Source organism: Tamandua tetradactyla, chromosome 4 (assembly GCF_023851605.1).
Source record: "Tamandua tetradactyla isolate mTamTet1 chromosome 4, mTamTet1.pri, whole genome shotgun sequence".
In the NCBI taxonomy this organism is placed as follows: domain Eukaryota; kingdom Metazoa; phylum Chordata; class Mammalia; order Pilosa; family Myrmecophagidae; genus Tamandua; species Tamandua tetradactyla.
The window spans coordinates 37,705,899-37,725,243 of NC_135330.1; the positions used below are offsets into that span (position 1 = coordinate 37,705,899).

The 19,345-nt window shown below is 37.4% G+C and overlaps 1 protein-coding gene and 1 non-coding gene across 2 annotated transcripts in view; one reads left to right on the forward strand and one right to left on the reverse strand.

Annotated features, from left to right (window-relative positions):
• The first annotated feature begins 884 nt into the window (after positions 1-884).
• DHX9 (DExH-box helicase 9) overlaps positions 885-19,345 on the forward strand; it is a 64,816-nt gene continuing 46,355 nt past the window's right edge. The window contains exons 1-3 of the mRNA XM_077157193.1: positions 885-1,030; positions 4,837-4,969; positions 5,614-5,754. Coding sequence (XP_077013308.1) covers positions 4,859-4,969; positions 5,614-5,754 — 252 coding nt within the window. The 5' untranslated portion in view covers positions 885-1,030; positions 4,837-4,858. The remainder of the gene's footprint in view (positions 1,031-4,836; positions 4,970-5,613; positions 5,755-19,345) is intronic.
• On the reverse strand, positions 3,666-3,804 carry LOC143681964 (small nucleolar RNA SNORA29). Its single transcript, XR_013174997.1, has one exon. It is a non-coding gene; the product is annotated as a small nucleolar RNA SNORA29 (small nucleolar RNA).

The window sequence follows — 19,345 nt, forward strand, 5'->3', positions numbered from 1 at the left end:
CACATGATGAAAATAAAAGATGAGTAAATGCTAAATTTTGTTGTTCTCATTATAAGTGCATTAGAGTTTTGAAGAAGGGAGTGATCACCATGACCTAGAAGGAGTAAGAAAAAATGTAATGAAAGAAGCGAAAACTAAGGATGGATAGTTATGATGGGTCCAGAGTATTGATTGGTCTATGTTTTCCGGAACAACTCAGTTTGAAATATCTTGCAGTGTTGCACTAGAGTTAAAAAAATTTAGCAGTAGACTATTGTAATACTTAAGGATACAAATTAACCCAAAGATTCTGAATACAAAAGGATATCCAATTTAAGCAAAAATGGCCTTGCATGTTTTATTCATTCCTTCAACTCGTACTTACTGCGCAAGTGCGATGTGCCCGGCATCATAGTGGGTGTCCTGAGCTAGTGCAGTGTCCCTCCCTTCACTGAGCGTATTTCCTTCTCAGGAGACATTCACGATCAGAGTAACTGAATCACTTAACGATTGACAGCAGCTACTATTTATTGAACACCTATTATGAACCAGGTAGTGTGTTAAGCCCCCTTAATATGCCATCTCATTTAATCATCACAGTAACCTAATGAGGTGAGCACGGAGATTTCCAGTTCTGTCATCTCACCAGAGGTACCTAGGACAGAAGCTACGATATATATTGCTACATCTAAAATATTAACGGCCCCAACTCCTAAAATGTTAAAAAGCGGGTGGCGTGTTACTGGAAGAAGTCCCGCTAGGGCACCTCCGGCGAACTTAGCGGGTCTCCAAGGCGACGGGATGCAAGCGCAGCCAGATTGCAGCAAGCTCGCCCCCGGCCTTCTGGCGCCTTCGCCCACGCTCGCTTTCTGCGCAGGCGTACGCGTACTAACCCCGCCCCGCCCCGCCCCTTTCCTGCGCAGCGGTCGGAGCCATTCCGCCGCCGTTTCCATGCTAGCGTTCTCGCGGTTTTCTGCTTTCGTCGTAGAAGGCCGGAGCCACGGTCAGTCCTGAGAGGGCTGTGCTCTTGAGCACCCTAAAGCGGTATTCGGTAAGGAAAAGGAGCCCTTCCCTCATTGCGGGGCAACAGTGTCGCGGGGCGGCGGGGAGGGACCCGACGTCGGTGCAGCCTTGCTTTGTTACAAAGCGCGGGTGCCCATGGCGGGTGGGGGAAGGGGCGAGCCACCCCGCCAAGTTCCCGGATTGGGGGTTGCGTCTGCCGCTGGCCGCAGCGCGCTGGCCCTGTCCAGGGCCGCGGTTATGGCGCCTAGGCCTTCTCCCAGCAATTCCTACCCCTGTCTCCGAGGTACAACCCGCTTCTCCTTCGATCAGCTCACGTTGGGGGCGCTGTCGCCGCGGAGCGAAAGGGGAGTGAGTTGTCGGGTCGTTAGCCCGCGGCGACGCACTCTCCTAGGCCCTTCATTCATTCCCTCACGACACAAATATTCGGCGCCCTCCTGCAGAGAGTGGGTAGAGCATCACACAGGTTAGACACAGTCCCGCCGCTTCCCTCAGAGAGGTTTGTGAGGGGTAAGCGATTGAAAAATATTATGAGGAATTTAGAAGTGTAAAGGGAGAGAGTTATTTTAGGTCGGGCGGCAAGGGAAGGCGTCTAGGGGAGGGGGTAGACATTTAAGGTATTATCTGAAGGCGGAGATTGCGCCAGCTGTGAAGATGAGGAAAAGCAGAGCTGCAGAGGCAGGAGGGATTAGTTGACGCTTAAAGGCCAGAGACTAAAAAGGAACCTCAAGAAGGGGATGTGACTGGATTGTGGCAAGAAGGATTTAAAAGAATGAATTTTAGGTGGCAAGAGTGGAAGCAGTACTCCAGATGTGCAGTGCTGGTGGGAGAGATGGACATAAGCAGATATATTGCAGACATATTTGGGAAGCAGAATTGTAGTGGTAGAGGGAAGTAAATCTGGAGTCAGACCTCCTTGGTGGAATTCTGGCTCCTCCGATCACTAGCTCTGTCTTCTTCAACTGTGAGAAGGGGATAATAATGGTTATCTAAAGGCTCTAAAGAGTAAATAAAATAGCTCATGTAGATGATCCACTAAGGAAACTAGCCCATATTAAGGTGCTCTACAATGAATAGTTATGGCAGTTATTCAGGAGGTAGATGACTCCTAAATTAGGTTAGTTTGGTAGTTGGATAAACTTATGATCTTGGAGCTTGAAGGGAAAGGACTGTGCTTTCAATATATAGTTGATGCTGAATATTGTGGAATTAGATGAGACAACTTAAGGAGAAAGGAATTTGATAGTGTAGTTCGTATTTCATGTTACTCAGGGCTTGTTTTTTGAGTTAATTATTCAGGAATGGAATTTACAGGTAGACCTCTTCAGCTTTCCACAGCTTTTCTGTGATAGAGTGCTCCTTCACCAAAACAGCTGAGCAGGGTTAGCCCATGGCTGCACAGTGACCATAACAGGATTATACTAGTGTCCGGCTTAAATGCATTAAACGTAGATGCTAACAAAGTGCACTAAGAGTGATCCTAAACAGGTGTAACCTGAGAAAGGAGGTTTCTCTTGGCTTCAGACTAAATTCATAGCATATTTTCTCTGGTCTAAATTTGGTTTCAGGTAAATTGCTTATAATTACGACTCAGACGTTAGATTTGTAGGCTCCATTTATTTTGGTATCTATAAGCTGGAATAAAGGGGGGACGCTAACAAATAAATGTTGCACTTCAAGAAACTTGGTATCTTCAAGTTTTACAAGTAGCAAGGCCTAAAGGAGAGAACTGGTTCAACTCCCATACCTTCAGACAAGAGACTTTTTTTTTTTTCATAGAGCGATGAGACACCACCAGAGGATTTTTAGCAGTGTAGTGGTAATAGCAGACCTTCAAGCAAGTGGCAAGGATAAAACCAAGTCTTCTCCCTTGTAATGGTCGTTCTTCCTTACATTATTACTTCCATTGTGTTAAGAACAGGAAAAAAGATACCTGTAAAGTAGGAAATAGGACTCTCTCAATAGGCTTTTCTACTGTATTTAAATTTTTTTTTAATATTTAATTTGGTACAGGTGTCTTGGAAGAGAGGCGGTTTATACAGGAGCACTTGTAAAGTCATGTATTCTTTAGGGGAGAGGTCAAAGTGACAAGGCCATTTTAGGGCTAATTGGACATTTAGGGATACTTTAGAAACATGTAAATATTTGAGCTATATAGGTTCTTGTTTTCAGTTCAAGTACTGAATACTTACTGCATTTGGACTTGTTTTTGTTTGCTAAACTGCCAAAATGCAATATACTAGAAATGGACTGGCTTTTTTTTTTTTTACTTAATATGTACAATTTAAGTTTTACACACACTTTATGTTCAGCTTTTCTCCCTAGAAAGGCAGGGAAGGCATCAGGCAATCTCAGTATATGATCTCCAGTGCAATCAATAGTTTAAGCATAAAAACTAACACAGAATCTTTCTTTTTAAATTAGCCCAAGCTTTGCTGGCCCATCACAAGGATACATTCCAATAATTTTGGAAGACATAGAGGTCTTAGCAGCATTAATCAGGCAATCTCTTCCAAGTTTATCTGTATTAATAATTAGGTTTTCACTGATATACCGCACTGCTTCCCTGTTTGAAGTGTGGGGGAGAAAAACACTTATAAATTTACTATTCAAATTCTTCTGGTTTTATCGAGTTTAGTACATAGTACTAAAATGTCACAGGCACTGGTTTTCTGTTCAGCCATTTCATATAGAAGAAGGACACACAGAAAAATCCTCCCTCTTCAGATCATGGCAACTTTCATCTATCCCATAAGCATAGCCACTAAAATCTATTAAGAGAAAAAGTGGTAGTCGAATGGGAATGGACTGGCTTTTAACAGTATTTATTAGTTTATAAGTTTACAGGTCTGAGGCTTTGAAAATGTCCAAATCAGAGTATCAACAGGATGATACCTTCTCCCTGAAGACTGACTACCAGAGTCCTCAGCTCCTCTTGTCACATGGCCAAGCACGTGGCAACATCTGCTAGTGTCTCCCTTCTTTCCAGGGTTTTGTTGCTTCCAGCTTCTCTCACCTTCTCTCACCTTCTCTGGCTTTTCTCTCTCAGCTTCTCTCTCTTTGTCTTAGCTTCGCTATGGTTTCATCTCTTATAAGGGACTCCAGTAAGAGGATTAAGACCCACCTGGGGCATACCTCAACTGAAAAACCTGAACAAGCAGTCCCACCTACAATAGATTTGTACGCACAGGAACGGATTAGCTTTAAGAACCTGATCCTTCCTTCACACCATCACAGGGCTTAGTAATATACAACCTTAAGGGCATTCTACTAGCAGTCGTTATCAGATTGAGAATAAACCATTGGATTTATACACAAAATGATGACTGTTTTTTAATATGGTAGTTTAAGTCTGAATTTAGGCCTCCAGAGTTGGTGACTTGAAAAAGTTACTTAACCTATCTAAGGCCCAGTTTCTTCCTTTGTAAAAAGATGTTACATATCTGCCAAATACCTACCATTGCTATGAGGAATTAAGTTAAAACACATAAGTTGCTCACTGTAAAAAGTGTGATATTACCTTCAATATTAATTAAATTTAAAAATTATTTTTAAAAAAGATAAAAATAATTCTTAGTCACCTAAAGATAACCAATTGGAATATTTTTCCTAATCTTGATTTATGCAGATGTACATTTTTTGTAGTTAAAATCGTACATTTTTATAGCCTGTTTTTTCTTGTAGCATGTCATAAACTTTCCAATTAAGTCATTAAAATTTCTTCATAGGCAGTTTTAATGGTGGTGTGATAGAATATCCTGTACCCAAAATTGTCAGTAATTTCTAGTTATTGGTTAATTCTAAAAGCAGTTTCTAACTACTTTTTTTTTCCCTTAGGTCTGAAGAAGACACTTGAATCATGGGTGATGTTAAAAATTTTCTGTATGCCTGGTGTGGCAAAAGGAAGATGACCCCATCTTACGAAATTAGAGCAGTGGGGAACAAAAACAGGCAGAAATTCATGTGTGAGGTACTAAAGAATAAGTTTACATTTATGTGGTTTTTGAAGTTTGTTTTGGGGTTAAAAGAAGAGGAGTATTTTCTGTTTGAATATGTTAATTTGTTGTAGGTTGGAGAATAGTAGTTCCTATTCTATTTCATTACAGATCGTTTTCAAATGAGCATTATTTTAAAAACAATCTATTAGGTAAATTACTCCAATTCAAACCTGTATCATCCTCAGCTTCTTCGTTACCAGAGGTACAGATTAGAGAAGTTGGAGCAGCTATTTGCCTGTTTATTAAGTAATTCCTGTAGAAAGTAGACAGTTCTTGTTCGTTAAAATCAAAATGCATGAAAGAATTATAAACAGAGATTGTTCTTGGGTATTATGAAATCAGATTTTTATGTGGAATGTTCTGTTATATGAGAAGAGACTATCTGTGCTATATAAGTTAATATTATTTTGGCGTTAGCTTATCACTGAATAACATGATTAAAGCTTTTCAGTAAGGTAGGCCATGAATTCTCTTAGGTTTATTATTTTCAATCTGTTTGTAGAGTAGATTTATAATAACTGTTTGTTTTCTCTTAATGGATTGTTGAATTATCAGTTTTTTAAATCTCAGAATTACCCAGGTCTATCTCTGATACATTTTTTCTTGATTGTTAAAGGTTCGGGTAGAAGGGTATAATTATGCTGGCATGGGCAATTCCACCAATAAAAAAGACGCACAGAGTAACGCTGCCCGAGACTTTGTTAACTATTTGGTTCGAATAAATGAAGTAAAGAGTGAAGAAGTCCCAGCTATTGGAGTAAGTACTAATGGTCAGACACACAAGATGTGTAAGTTATAAGGTTATGTTAACCCAGTATATATGAAGACCCAGGGTAATAATTTTTAATTTTTTTCAAATATTAATGTGTTCGTTAGTAAACCTTGGCAGCTGTTTTCTTAGCACTGAAATAAGTTTCTGAATTTTTGCATTTCATTCTTATTATATACTTGTATTGTGAGCTTAAGCGCTTCTTTTTATCTCTGTCTTATGGTTTTATATATTTAATTCATTCATGCATCAGATTTACAGAGCTTGTTATGTACCGTGTGCTCCCAAAGATAACATTTTAAGCAATATGAAAATCAAACACTTTAGATAAAACTTTTGGTCTTTTTAATACTTCTATAAATAGCAGGGAAAAATTAATATTTCATTCACTGAAATGTTATTGTTCTGTTACCGGACAAAGGCAGGGGATTTTTGCCCATTACACTCAATATCAATTCCTGAGACGCCAGGATTTCAAAGTGAAACAGTTTATTGCTAGTTGCAAAGCAGGAGCTTATCAGCCAAAATATCTGTCTCCTGAACTGTAGTAATTCTGGTAGTTTTATAATATCAAAAGATGGGCTGGGTTTAAGATAATGAGCTCAGTGGCTTTAGATGATGTAATTAGATCATCTAAATTATGATCTAGTTATTGAGCATGCACAGATTGATTACATACTTAGTCACAGAACATATGTAAGCAAATGGTGTACTTAGTATGATGATGGGCATGATTTTTAGTGTTATAATGAGGTATAGGTGACTTATAGGCTAAAGTCTAACCTGCTACACATGTCAGGCGGGCCCATTTTGGTTAGATCCAGCTTCAGTTACCAACTTAAAACTGGGGGTTGGTTAGTTCTGGGCTGACCCAAGTCCCTTTGTTAATAAACATTAGCGACTGTCTTTAGTGATCAGAAGACTCCAAAGTAAAAAAAAAAAAAAAAAAAAAAAAACCCACATAAAGTAGGTATAAGGAAGGGTCAGTTACAAGGTTTTTACAATCACAGGCACAAGATAAATGCTGTACAATCACTATCAGAGATCAAGGCAGTTAGATTACAGTTCAGGTACTTTGGATATTTCCCTCTATCTACTGAATATACCAGAAAGTAAAAAGGAATATCTATGTAATGATTCCGTAATCATAATCATCCCTTACTTCTTGGCTTCAATTCTAGTATTTTTGATACCGTGACTGGTTTAAATGTATTATGTAAATATACAATGAATATCCCTCATTTTTTTAAGAAATAAACTTTATTTCTCCTTTGATTAAAGAAACAGAAATAGAATTTTGACATTATAAAAAAGATTCACATTATGATTTAATAAATCCTTTAGATAAATTAAAATGAGAGATTCAGTTTTTATAAAATGTTTAGGAATAATATCTGTACCAGTTTCAACAGGGTCATTTTTTTCACTGATTTTTTTTTATTCTAACTTGTTTATACAGGTAAAAATGTTTTACTTTGTTCCATTGCTTTGGCCTAGAAGTCAAGAGACTTATTTTCTAGTACTGATTGTTTTAGGTAATTATAGGCTCTTAAAGCCTTTAATTTCAATGGCTTGCCCATCTGTACAATGAAGGGATTAGAAAAGATGATCTTTTAAGATTCTTTCTGGCTATGAAAATGTTTCAAATATCTTTCAAATATGTGAAGTCTTGGTGAGTGCTACATCTATTACGACCTGTATCTTTTTTAAACCTCTTCATCTCTGGTGTTTTCTTGTAGAGTATGTCTGCCAGAGGCAGCTTCTTTAATTTTGTTTTATATGAAATTATTTTTATTTCAGTAACTTTCTTTTTTTTTTGGCGAAAAAAAGAATCTTTTATTAAAGTAGATACAGAACATCTGTTTGTTCAAATTTTAATACTGTTTTACATGTTTTTGGTTTGTGAAACAATTCCTATTATAATATTTTTATAACCAAAACTTTCAGTAATTCCTTTTATAATATTTTTATAACCAAAAACAATCAATGAATTACAGATTTATTTAATATTCACTTGTCAATCACTTAGTTGATAATCTTGAGGGGAAATACATCAAAGGCATATATGCAATTAATAGAAGTTCTTATTATACATGTAGCATGGAAGATACATTTATTACTTTTTACGTATTCTAAAAGACATTCAAATGAAGATAAATAGATTCAAACTGGTTGATAAAATGGGTCTCATGGTTGAGGTCTTTCATTTTATTTTTTGTGATAAGAAAATCCAATTTTCTCCAAATTTTTTTTTCCTTCTCTAGCATATAAACCCTAGCAGTCAACTAGTTAAATAATAAGCCACTGTAAACACCTAAATTAACCAATCTACAATCTTCCTTTCCAAGTTTTTTTTTTAACTGTATTTTTAGATGAATGTATGATGAGAAATTCAACATTAAGACTTTTGGATTTTCTTATCAGTAACTTTCTTGAAAAATATTTTCACTGAATATTAAATTCTTGGGTCCCAGGTTTTTCTTTCAGCACTCTAAAGGTATGGTTCCATTGTTTTCTTACTTCCATTATTTCTGATGAAAAATCAGCTGTATTAAGTCATTTTTCCCCCTGTATAATGTGTTGTGTTCTCAGTCTTTTTCTTTATCTCTGGTTTTTAGCAGTTTAACTATGATGTAACAAGGCATGATTTTCTTTTATTTATCCTGTTTGTGGTTGCTGAAATTCTTGAATATGTAAATGGATATATATCACCAAAGTTGGAAAAGTTTTAGTTATTATTTCTTCAGATATTTCATCCCCATTTTACCCCTCTCCTTGGACTTGTATGCTAAAATGTGTCTTAAATCTTTGATATTATTCCACAGGTAGCTGAGGTTCTCTTTTTTTTCCTCTGGCTTTCACTCTGTTCTTCAGATTTGATCATTTCTATTGATATAGCTTTAAATTCGCTGACGTATTTTCTCTGTCAGTTCTACTTTGCTGTTAAGTCCATCAGTGAATTTTTTATTTCAGATGCTGTCTTTTCATTTCCAAAATTTCCAGCTCATTCTTACAGATTCTATTTCTCTGCTGGCATTTCTTTTGTGCCATTGAGCATAGTTATAATAGCTGCTTTAAAAATCCTTAACAGTTAATTCTCATGTTTGATTTATCTCAGGATGAGTCTCTTTTGATTGTGTTTTCTCTTGAGATTGGATCACATTTTCCTCTTAGTTTGCCAAGTAATTTTGGAGTGTATCAGGAACATTGTGGATATTATGTGGTAAAGAATCCAAATAATGTTTTATTCCTCTGGAGAGTATTGTGTGTGTGTGTGTGTGTGTGTAATAGCATATACAAAAAAGCAATACATTTCAAAGCATATCACAACAACTAGTTATAGAATAGATTAAGTAATTTTGGAGTGTATCAGGAACATTGTGGATATTATGTGGTAGAGCATCCAAATAATGTTTTATTCCTCTGGAGAGTTGTGTGTGTGTGTGTGTGTGTGTGTGTGTGTGTTGAAATGGAGCTCCAAGGATATTAAGGAATGATGAGAAAGAAAGAAAGGAAGAACGAAAGAAAGAAAGACACAGACGGGCTCAGGGGGTCTGAAGCTTAACTTTACATCAGACATCAGACAACTTTATTCTTATCCAGATGCTGCTTAAATACTGCAGGGTGACAAAAGGCATGCATGCATTTCTTGGAAGAACAGAGAGCTTGTTTTTCAGTGCTCTCTTCCTTCATACTTAACATAACCATTTGGGGTAAACATTCTCTTCCTCCCAGACTGCTCTACATAACAATCTCCACAGTTTACTACCGCCATCCTGAGGCCAGCTGCTCCCAACAAATTCTGCAGGTCTTGTTTTAACACTTGGCTCCTACATTTCCCCCTTTTTATTTTATAAGCCAAGGTGACTATGCCTGTCTTAGGTTGCCCTTAAGCTCTGAAGGAAGGGTCTTACCCATCATTGGCTACCAGTCAAGCTCTCTGACTTTAATTTGGGAGGGAGCCAAGAGTTTTTGCAAAAATCACATTGTTAGCGTGGTTTCGCTTAGTGACTGTGCCTGTCTCGGGTTGCCCTTAAGCTTTGAAGGAAGGGTCTTACCTGTCATTGGCTACCAGTCATGCTTTCTGACTTTGATTATTTGTTGTTTAACACAGTGGAGGAGGAAGAGAAAGAGTATAAACAGCCCCAAACCTAAGATTTTTTAGCTCTTGGGTAAGTGATTGTGTAACATCACCTCCATAGGGTACATGTAAATTATTCTGAAATAATTCTGACACCCCTTTTTTGTAATTCTAAGATATCAGAACTTAAACTATCTGAAAGCCCCAAAAGATGGCTCTTTACCTTTTCTCATTCTATTTCAGATACATTATATATTAAAAGGGGGTAATACAAAAACTGTTCTCATTCCAGTTACACTTTAAACTTTGTAAAAAATTTAAATTATACATTTGATCTCCAATATGAACCAATGTCATTTCTCTATCATTTAGTCTATTATTAATTTGCTCATCAATGAGATTGTCTATACCACAGTTCACTGGCATTTTTCTAACAGTGCTGCGTCTGTATAGTTTGATGCAATGCAGTTCCAGCGACTGCGGCCACTGATGCTTCCAGTGATTCCAGTGACAGCTGCAATAATGAGTCCAATTAGTCTCTTAGTCCTTTTTAGATTATTCTTTTGCCAAATGGATCAGTGTTTATGTTTCTGGAGAGGATTGCCAGAATCTTGACCTCTGCACCGGCAGCCAAATACCTCTTCTTCTCCTTGCTGCTACAATCATCTCATTTTTCTGCAACATAAATGCTTGGATACAAGTGAATAGAGAAAAATTTTCACAATTCAAAGTTTGATTTCCTATATGTATATGACCTTTAACAAATATATATGGATCTCTAATACATATTTGTAAATAGTGTTTATGGCTGCTATTTAAAGAGAAGTTATAGTTACTAGAATTGGCTATAAAAATTGGTTTCAGTCCTAGGAAAATTTTCTGTCAATTTCTTTGACTAATGTTATATTTATTATCCCATGAATTTGGCACAAATCATCCTCCATGTATTAAATTCTGATTTAGCTTGCCTGTCCATATAGTCTCAGTTATCTTCAAGTTAGAGATGGGAGACCCCACAGGGGCTGCATCTCTTACAATTCCTTAGGAATCATTAATTATGATAACTGCTCAATCCATATGACATAACTGCCATCCATACCAACTTTCTTTCCCATCTAACAGGCAAGTATCATTTGTTTCCATAGAGTTATGCATACGGGTGTTATTAAAATGGAAGAGTTAAATTTGACACCATTTTTCTTCTTCTTTAAGTAGTTTTGGAAGCCTAGAATCTACTGGACCTGGGAATCCTAAACTAGTATTCAGATATTTTGGTAAAGTTGAATTGGCCCATGTTACGGCCCACAGCAGAGGTGGGTTAGGAATATAAACCCAATAAGTATGACTATGTCCCTGTCTTTCAGCAATTAAAGTTATATGTCCTATAATATACATTACCCATTTAGTTATTTTCATCCGGGTTGACATGTCTGGGTTTTATTCTCTTCGAGGGAATCCAAACCAATGTTCTGTCATCTGTAATGACAAGAGCAAATCCCCTACCCCACAGCTTTATCATGCCTGGTTTCCATAACTCATCTTTACATCTTTCCAATAGATCGGCTGCAGCTGCAGTTCTGTTTGGGTTGTATCATTTTTCTTTTCCAAATTACTAAAATGTTCTGCAAAAGTCTGTGATGAATTATCATAAATGATTTTTTTTTTAATTAAAGTAAAAAGTGCTTTTGCTAATTGATCTTTAGGTGTACTTATTTTCATAACATCATCTTCCTGATCATCTCCCTCTTTTTGTTTCAAGAACATAGACTTTAGTGTCCGGTTTGCTCATTCAATAATTCCTTGCCCAGAGGGATTGTGTGGAATTCCTGTGATAAGTGTAATATTAAAAGTAGTACAAAATTTATGAAATTACTTTCCTGTATAAGCAGGACCATTGTCCATTTAATAGATTGAAGGGCATCCCATAACAGCAAAAGCATTAAGTAAATGTGATCGAACATGGCAAAAATGATCTCCAGATTGTGTGGTAGCCCAGATGAAATGAGAACAAGCATCTATGATAACATGTACATACTGCATTTTACCAAAATGTGAAATATGAGTAACATCCATTTGCCATAATTCATTTGCTTTTTGACCTTGAGGATTAATCCCTGATGCAAATGGGGGTGCAGTTAAAGGTCCACAGGTTTGACAAGTCCTAACAATGTCCTGAGCTTGCTGTTTAGATAAAGATGGAAATTTCTTTCACAGCCCTTTGCTATTGATATGAGTCAATTTGTGAAATGTTGTGGGGTCTTGCATTACCCCCACAAGAGTATCTGCTTACTGATTTTGTAATGACAAAGGACCCGGAAGATTGGTATGAGCTCTTTATATGCATGATAAAAAGGGGAGTAATTCAACTTCTGACTAATGTTTGTAAATGTAAAAACATTCAGGACAATTCATTTCCTTTAAACAAAGAAGCTGTCTCAATGTGAGTAACTGTTTGGCAGACTTATTCCAAATCAGAAACAATATTAAGAGATTGTGGGAAATTTTGCAATACTTGAATTACAGTAACTAATTCAGTGCACTGGACTGAGGTATAAGGTGTTTTCTAACTTGTTTTCCTCTGGGGTGACATATACAGCCTGCCCATTTATATTATCATCAGTAAAGACAATAGCTAGCGGGGAAGCCTGAACTATTTTAGACAAAATCCATTGCATTCTTTTTTAAAAATTGTAAAGGTTTTGATATAGCAAATGATAATTTATTTGTCCTTTAAAATCACTTAACACTATTTGTCAAGAGGTATTGAAGATAAATAGATTTCACACACTATGATTAATAAATCAAAATTTCCTTGTAAAATATTAAACAGGCTCTGTAACATATAATTAGGAATTCCTAAAGTGGCAGGTAGCAAAAATGAAAGCAGTGTCAATAGTGATGTGTACCTATAGTAAATGACCAGAGTTTTTAAATTGAATTCATTGAATTGATTGAAAAGGAATGCAGGAACATGGATTCTTTATAATTGGCTGTGCGTTTTTGCTAATTTTAAATTTATTGTGTGCAGTTTTATGAAACTTTCCTACAATAGTGGTCAAATTCCAATTTGCTTACATGACTGGGCCCAGTTGGGTCCTCTGCAAACTGGCTAGGGACCAAGAGGAGCTTCCTGGGACTTAGATATCTTTATTAAAGTACACCTCCTTCTGGGAAGATAGCCAGTCCTTCCAGCAAGAGTGCACATTTTAACTATTTCTTACTAAGGTCGTGTGATAGCAACATTAGTTGCATGTAATGGCAACATCAGGTGAACAAAAAAGTCTCCACAAGTGTATTTTTTCCTTGCATTAAGCCCTCAAATCTGATCTGCTCCCCAAATGAGCCATGGTTATTTGGGGATAAATTTAGTTTATATATATGTAGTTTAGATTAAGCCACCTGGTTTAGGGCAAGAAAAGAAACAGGTTTTTTTTTTTTTTTTGCCAGTATAACGATACCCAGGAGAAAATCAGCATTGTTTATACAGATAACGGCATGATAAAAGTCAACGTAAGCTATCCTGATAAAACGCATACTCCCTGCCCCTCACGTTGATCATCTAGAAAAAGACGTTTTTATATCTTCATTAGAAGAGACTGAGAGTCCAAGAAAACGCTGTCATTCCAGACTCATTAAATCTTTCTTTATTTTGACCATAATCTCCATCCCCGCAAACCCCCAGCAACTATTATATTAAGTTTAAGCTTTGTCCCACACTCCTCTTACCCTGCAACAGTCATTCATTTTATCTTAAAACTACTCTGTCTTCCTACTAATAAAAATATGTTCCCCACATCCTTCATGCCTAAGCCATCATTCCAAACAAATACTTTACCACACACAATTACCATCAAAATCAAATGCTAGAATGTCAAATACTTAAAACACTTCAGTTAATGCACATTCAAAACATCAATATGTTGTTTTTAATGAGAATTTTCAGTCTCAAAGTTCCTAAAATATATCTCTTCTTCAAACATGAATAGGACCTAAACTCATGGCCAGTCCCCAAACCGCTGCCAGTTGAGAATTTAAGCCAACAAAAGAAGATGGGTCTACCATTCCCACTCTCCATCACAAGACTTTACCTGTAGCATTGGTATAACTCTCATAGAATTATCATTCAGACTAAACAAAGGTAACCTAACAGAACACCTTGAGTCAGAACTACAATCCCGAACTGCATACCCCCTTGGGGACCAACATGCCACAGGAACCACCAATAAGCACTGACCCCCATTTGGTATGGCACCATTCTCACTGAATACTGTCTGACTCAGGTGTACATGAATCCCTATATAAAGGCAGCCCATCAAGAACAAGCCCAGAAACCAATCTTTCTCTGTCCTACTCTGCCAAAGGCACGGCAAAGAAGCAATTTTTAAAATCTATCATAATAAAGCAGTTCTTAGAAATTACAACTGGTGTGGGCAAGCCAGGCTGCAATGACTCCATAGGTTGAACCACATTATCAACTTTTATCAAATCAGTCTACATTCTCCATTTTCCTGACCTCCTTCCTACAATAAATATTGGAGAATTCCAAGAACCACGAGACTCCTCTAAACATCCTGCTTTTAACTGTTATTGAACTAACTGGGTTAGAGCCTCTAACTTTTCTATAGATAAGGGCCACTGCTTAACCCACAAAGGCTCATTTGCAGTATTTGTAGTGGACATCCCTGGAGCATCTCCTCACTTTATGCTTTAAGAGTTCCCTTATTAGATCCCTGTCTGGGCACCAATTGCCGAGTCCAGCTCAAGCAACTGTCCAAACAGGGTAAGAAGGGGTAGTGGGAAATTGAGAAGAAACACAACTTAAAGTTTTAAGACAAAGCACGAGCCAGGTAGTTCATTGCCTGACTGAACACAATAACCAAATAGGAACAGGAATATTTTCCCCGTTTTGTTATGTTCACTGCAAAGCCTTCATAACCAATTTCCATTACTTAAGATTTAAAACATTATAGCTTTAAGGCTGAAACCAATAACACTGTTTTTGAATGAGATCAAATAAGCTTAATAATTCAGATGTTTTAACAGGCACCCCAGTAGCTTCAACACACACACATACTCCTCCAGCCGCCTATTATGATTACCTGTTACCCTGATGGTCCAAGGAAAATGCTTACTTTACCAATATGACTCGAGGCCTCTTCTATCGGCTGAACACACGTGCCTCTAATGAGACTTTTCCTTGGTTCCTTAATATTGATTTGGAGTCTTCTTCGAGCCCCACGTTGGGCACCAAATGTTGCTTCCTATTGACATGGAGCTCGAAGGATTTTAAGGAATGATGAGAAAGAAAGAAAGGAAGAACGAAAGAAAGACACAGACGGGCTCGGGGGGTCTGAAGCTTAACTTTACGTCAAACATCAGACAACTTTGTTCTTATCCAGATCCTGCTTAAATACTGCAGGGTGACAAAAGGCATGCATGCATTTCTTGGAAGAACAGAGAGCTTATTTTTCAGTGCTCTCTTCCTTCATACTTAACATAACCATTTGGGGTAAACATTCTCTTCCTCCCAGACTGCTCTACATAATAATCTCCACAGTTTACTGCCGCCATCCTGAGGCCAGCTGCTCCCAACAAATTCTGCAGGTCTTGTTTTAACACTTGGCTCCTACATGTGTGTGTGTAATAGCATATACAAAAAAACCAGTAAATTTCAAAGCACATCACAACAACTAGTTATAGAACAGATTTCAGGGTTTGATGTGGGTTACAGTTCCACAAGTTTAGGTTTTTACTTCTAGCTGCTCCGAGTCACTGGATACTAAAATATCAGGGTAATGGTTCAGCAATCATACTCATTTGTTAAGTTCTCTCTTCTCTGTTATAACTCCACCTTGTCCTTTGATCTTTCTCACAACCTTCAAGGCCATTTTAATTTTTTTCATTTTGGAAAGGACTGTCAGTAATATGGAATAGGGGAATGAAACTAATTGATGTTCTGGAGAGGCTGGCCCCTCTGGGTTTCAGGACTTACATGGTCAAGGAACCCATCTGGAAGTTGTAAGTTTCTGGAAAATAATCATAGTACATGAAACCTTTGTAGAGTATTAGAAAAAGCCCTAGGTATTCTTTATGGTTGGCAGGAATGGTTTTGGTTGATGATGAGTAGCAATGTCTAGCTGAAGCTTGCATAAAGTAGTCTCCAGAGTAGCCTCTCGACTGTATTTGAACCCTCTCAGCCACTGATATCTTATTTGTTAGAGAGTTTTGATTTCATTTTTGATTTATCAGGAAACTAATTTGATTGAACTCAAACTGCAAATGCTGTCTCTTCAGTATCAGCTCAAATTTAACTTCAGTTCTCTGATCCTTTGTTGTGCATCTTGGAGTTTGCCCTGTGTTTCAGAGCTTAGCTAGAGATTTGAGTAGAGTTCATACACAGCATGTGGTGCGCTCCCGTTCTGGCTCTGACCTTTCCAAGATTCCCTCCTCATTTTCTAGCAGAGAGTTTGTTCCTTCAAACTCTATCCTCTGATTCTCTGGGCCAGAAGGACTGGGTTTTCTATGGATGTTTTAGCAGCCTCAAATAGCTTTCCTTTAGACTAAAGCCACAAAAATGCAGGAATTACGCTCTTACTATGCCCTATTCCCTATTTCAATTCCCTTCTGAGTCCTGCCTGCTTTTGTCCACTCCTCAGTACTTTGATATAGTTGCTGTTTTGTAGTTCTAGTGTTATTACCTGCAGGAGGATCAATTTAGTAGGAGCTTATCTGGCCATTCCTGAGAGAGTATACTATGGACTTTTCCTCATTAATATTTTAATATGCTTAACTTTTTCCCATTAAATACTCCAACCATTCATTTCCTATTCTCCCTCACTTCCTCTATTCCAGCTACTTTGGCTTTGTACTTCCTCAAATATGCCAGCACCTTTTTGATTAAGACTTTTATACTTAGTTTTCTTCTGCCTGGAGTCCTCTTCTCCAGATATCCATCAGGGTTTACTTCTTCACCTTTAGGTTTTTACTTAAATATCATCTTCTCAATGAGGTCTTTCCCAGCCATCCTATTTAAAATTACAAATCCACTGTCATTCTTGCTCCTTCACTACTTCCCTTTTTTCCATTGCACTTACTGTGCTTTAATCAACTGGTTCTCAGCTGGAGACAGTTTTGCTCCCGTGTGATATTTATCAGTGTCTAGAGGGGCACCACTGACATCTATAATAGGTAGAGGTAAGGGATGCTGCTGAAACGCCTACAATGCACAGGACAGCCTGCTATAACAAGGAATTATCCAGTCACAAATGTCAGTAGTTCTACTGTTAAAAAATGCTGTTCTACACTAAATTTTTTCTCAGGGTGACTGTATTAGAATATAAGTTCACTGCTGTGTCCCCAGCATCTAGTATAGTTCCTGATTTTATGACAAGTCGTTAAATGTTTTTTGGTTGAATGAAGAATGATGAATGGATGAATTTAGAAAAAAATTCATATCACAAGCCTACGTATATTTTATCTACCATCTTTACACTATACGTCTCCATTCCAGCCAAACCCTTTTTAAAATCATATTCCATCTGGTATTTGCCCTTTAGCTGTACAGATTGCACTTGCCAAAAGTGACCTATTTGTTTCTAAATGCAAAGGAGGCTATGATGATCACTTCATAAATCTATTTCATTAGGAGTGCCTGTGCTCTTTAGTTGGAATACTTTTATAAAAAGAAACTTCTCTTTATCCATAACTTAGTCACCTTGAAGTATAATTCAAACAGGTTCATACAAGGAAAGCAGAATGTTTGATTCTTGTCATTAATTTAACAATTTTTTAAAAAATTAATCCTTAGTATCCTCCAAAGGTATTCACCTAGTTTTTATTTTTTATTTCCAGAATCATTATGAACTCTTTGATTCAAATATAAAATGTATTTTAATCCTTTTTTTTTTTTCCTCAGTGCTGAAATTGACTCATTTTTGGCCACTAGCAACCTCTTCGGCTTGATGCTTGAATCCTTTAACCTTTGATCACTTTCTTGCTTTCTGGTTTACCATATTTCAAATTGAATTTTCCTATCCCTGACTTGGAATCAGCCATTTCCTCAGGAGCCCTGGGTCTTTTTAATGAGGGTTGGTTTTTAGAGGCCGTGAGCTGGGTGTTAGTCATGTTTATTGCTACCAGATTGGCAATTATTTTAGCCTTTACAATGTACAGAGCTAGGGATAAAATATATTTTGAGTTCAAACTGATGCTTCGTAAACTCAAATTTAGGACTACAAGGGTATTAGCCTCATTGTACAATTATGTCCTTTTTCTCATCACATAGTTTTGTAGTTAAATCTACAAAACCAAATATATTCAGGAAAGTGTGGCTTCTATCCCTGCCTTTTCCATCCTGTTCTCCATCTCCGAGGTTTTTTGTTTTGTTTTCAGCCTTTTTCTAATTATGAGCAAGTAATGCATATGTATATATAAGTTACAAATACTCTTTACCAGAACTCTCATTTCTTATACAGTTGTCTTATTATTCAGTTTTCCTTCTCCACCTACCTGTTTTTCACTTCATAGTACCATAGTTTATTCAACTAGTCTCTGTTTATCAACAGAGACTCTTTTCCTCATTATTTTACTAGTAGATAGTGCTGAAATAAATAGCTGTTTTAGTTTGAAAACTGCCAGAATGTGATATACCAGAAACATAATGGCTTTTAAAAAGGGAGAATTTATTAAGTTGCAAGTTTATAGTTCTGAGGCCGTGAAAATATCCAAAATAAAGCAAAGCTATAATAATGTCCAATCTAAGGCCGATGATGTTCGGGGTTTCACTCTCAGCTGAAAGGGCACATGGTGACATCTTCTGGCTTTCTCTTCTCATTTCATAAGACTTCTTCAGTGGCTTCCCAGGGGCTCTGTCGATTCTGGTAGCTCTCTTGGTTCTGGTGGCTCTAAAGCTTTTTCCAAAATGGTTCCCTTTTATAGGGCTCCAGTAAACAACCCCACATTGAATGGGTGGAGACATATCTCCATGGAAACCATCTAATCAAAGATTACCACTCACAATTGAGTGGGTCACATCTCCTTGGAAACAATCAAAAAGATCCCTCCTGTTCTGGTTTGCTAGCTGCTGGAATGCAATATACCAGAAATGGAATGGCTTTTAAAAAGGGGAATTTAATGAGTTGCTAGTTTACAGTTCTAAGGCCTAGAAAATGTCCCGATTAAAACAAGTCTATAGAAATGTCCAATCAAAGGCATCTAGGGAAAGATACCTTGGTTCAAGAAGGCCGATGAAGTTCAGGGTTTCTCTCTCAAGTGAGAAGGCACGTGGCGAACACAGTCAGGGCTTCTCTCTCAGCTGGAAGGGCACATGGCGAACACGGCGTCATCTGCTAGATTTCTCTCCTGGCTTCCTGTTTCATGAAGCTCCCCGGGAGGCATCTTCCTTCTTCATCTCCAAAGATCGCTGGCTGAAGGACTCTCTGCTTCATAGTGTCACTCTCTCTGAATCTCTCTGAATTGCTGAATGTTTCCTCTTTTATA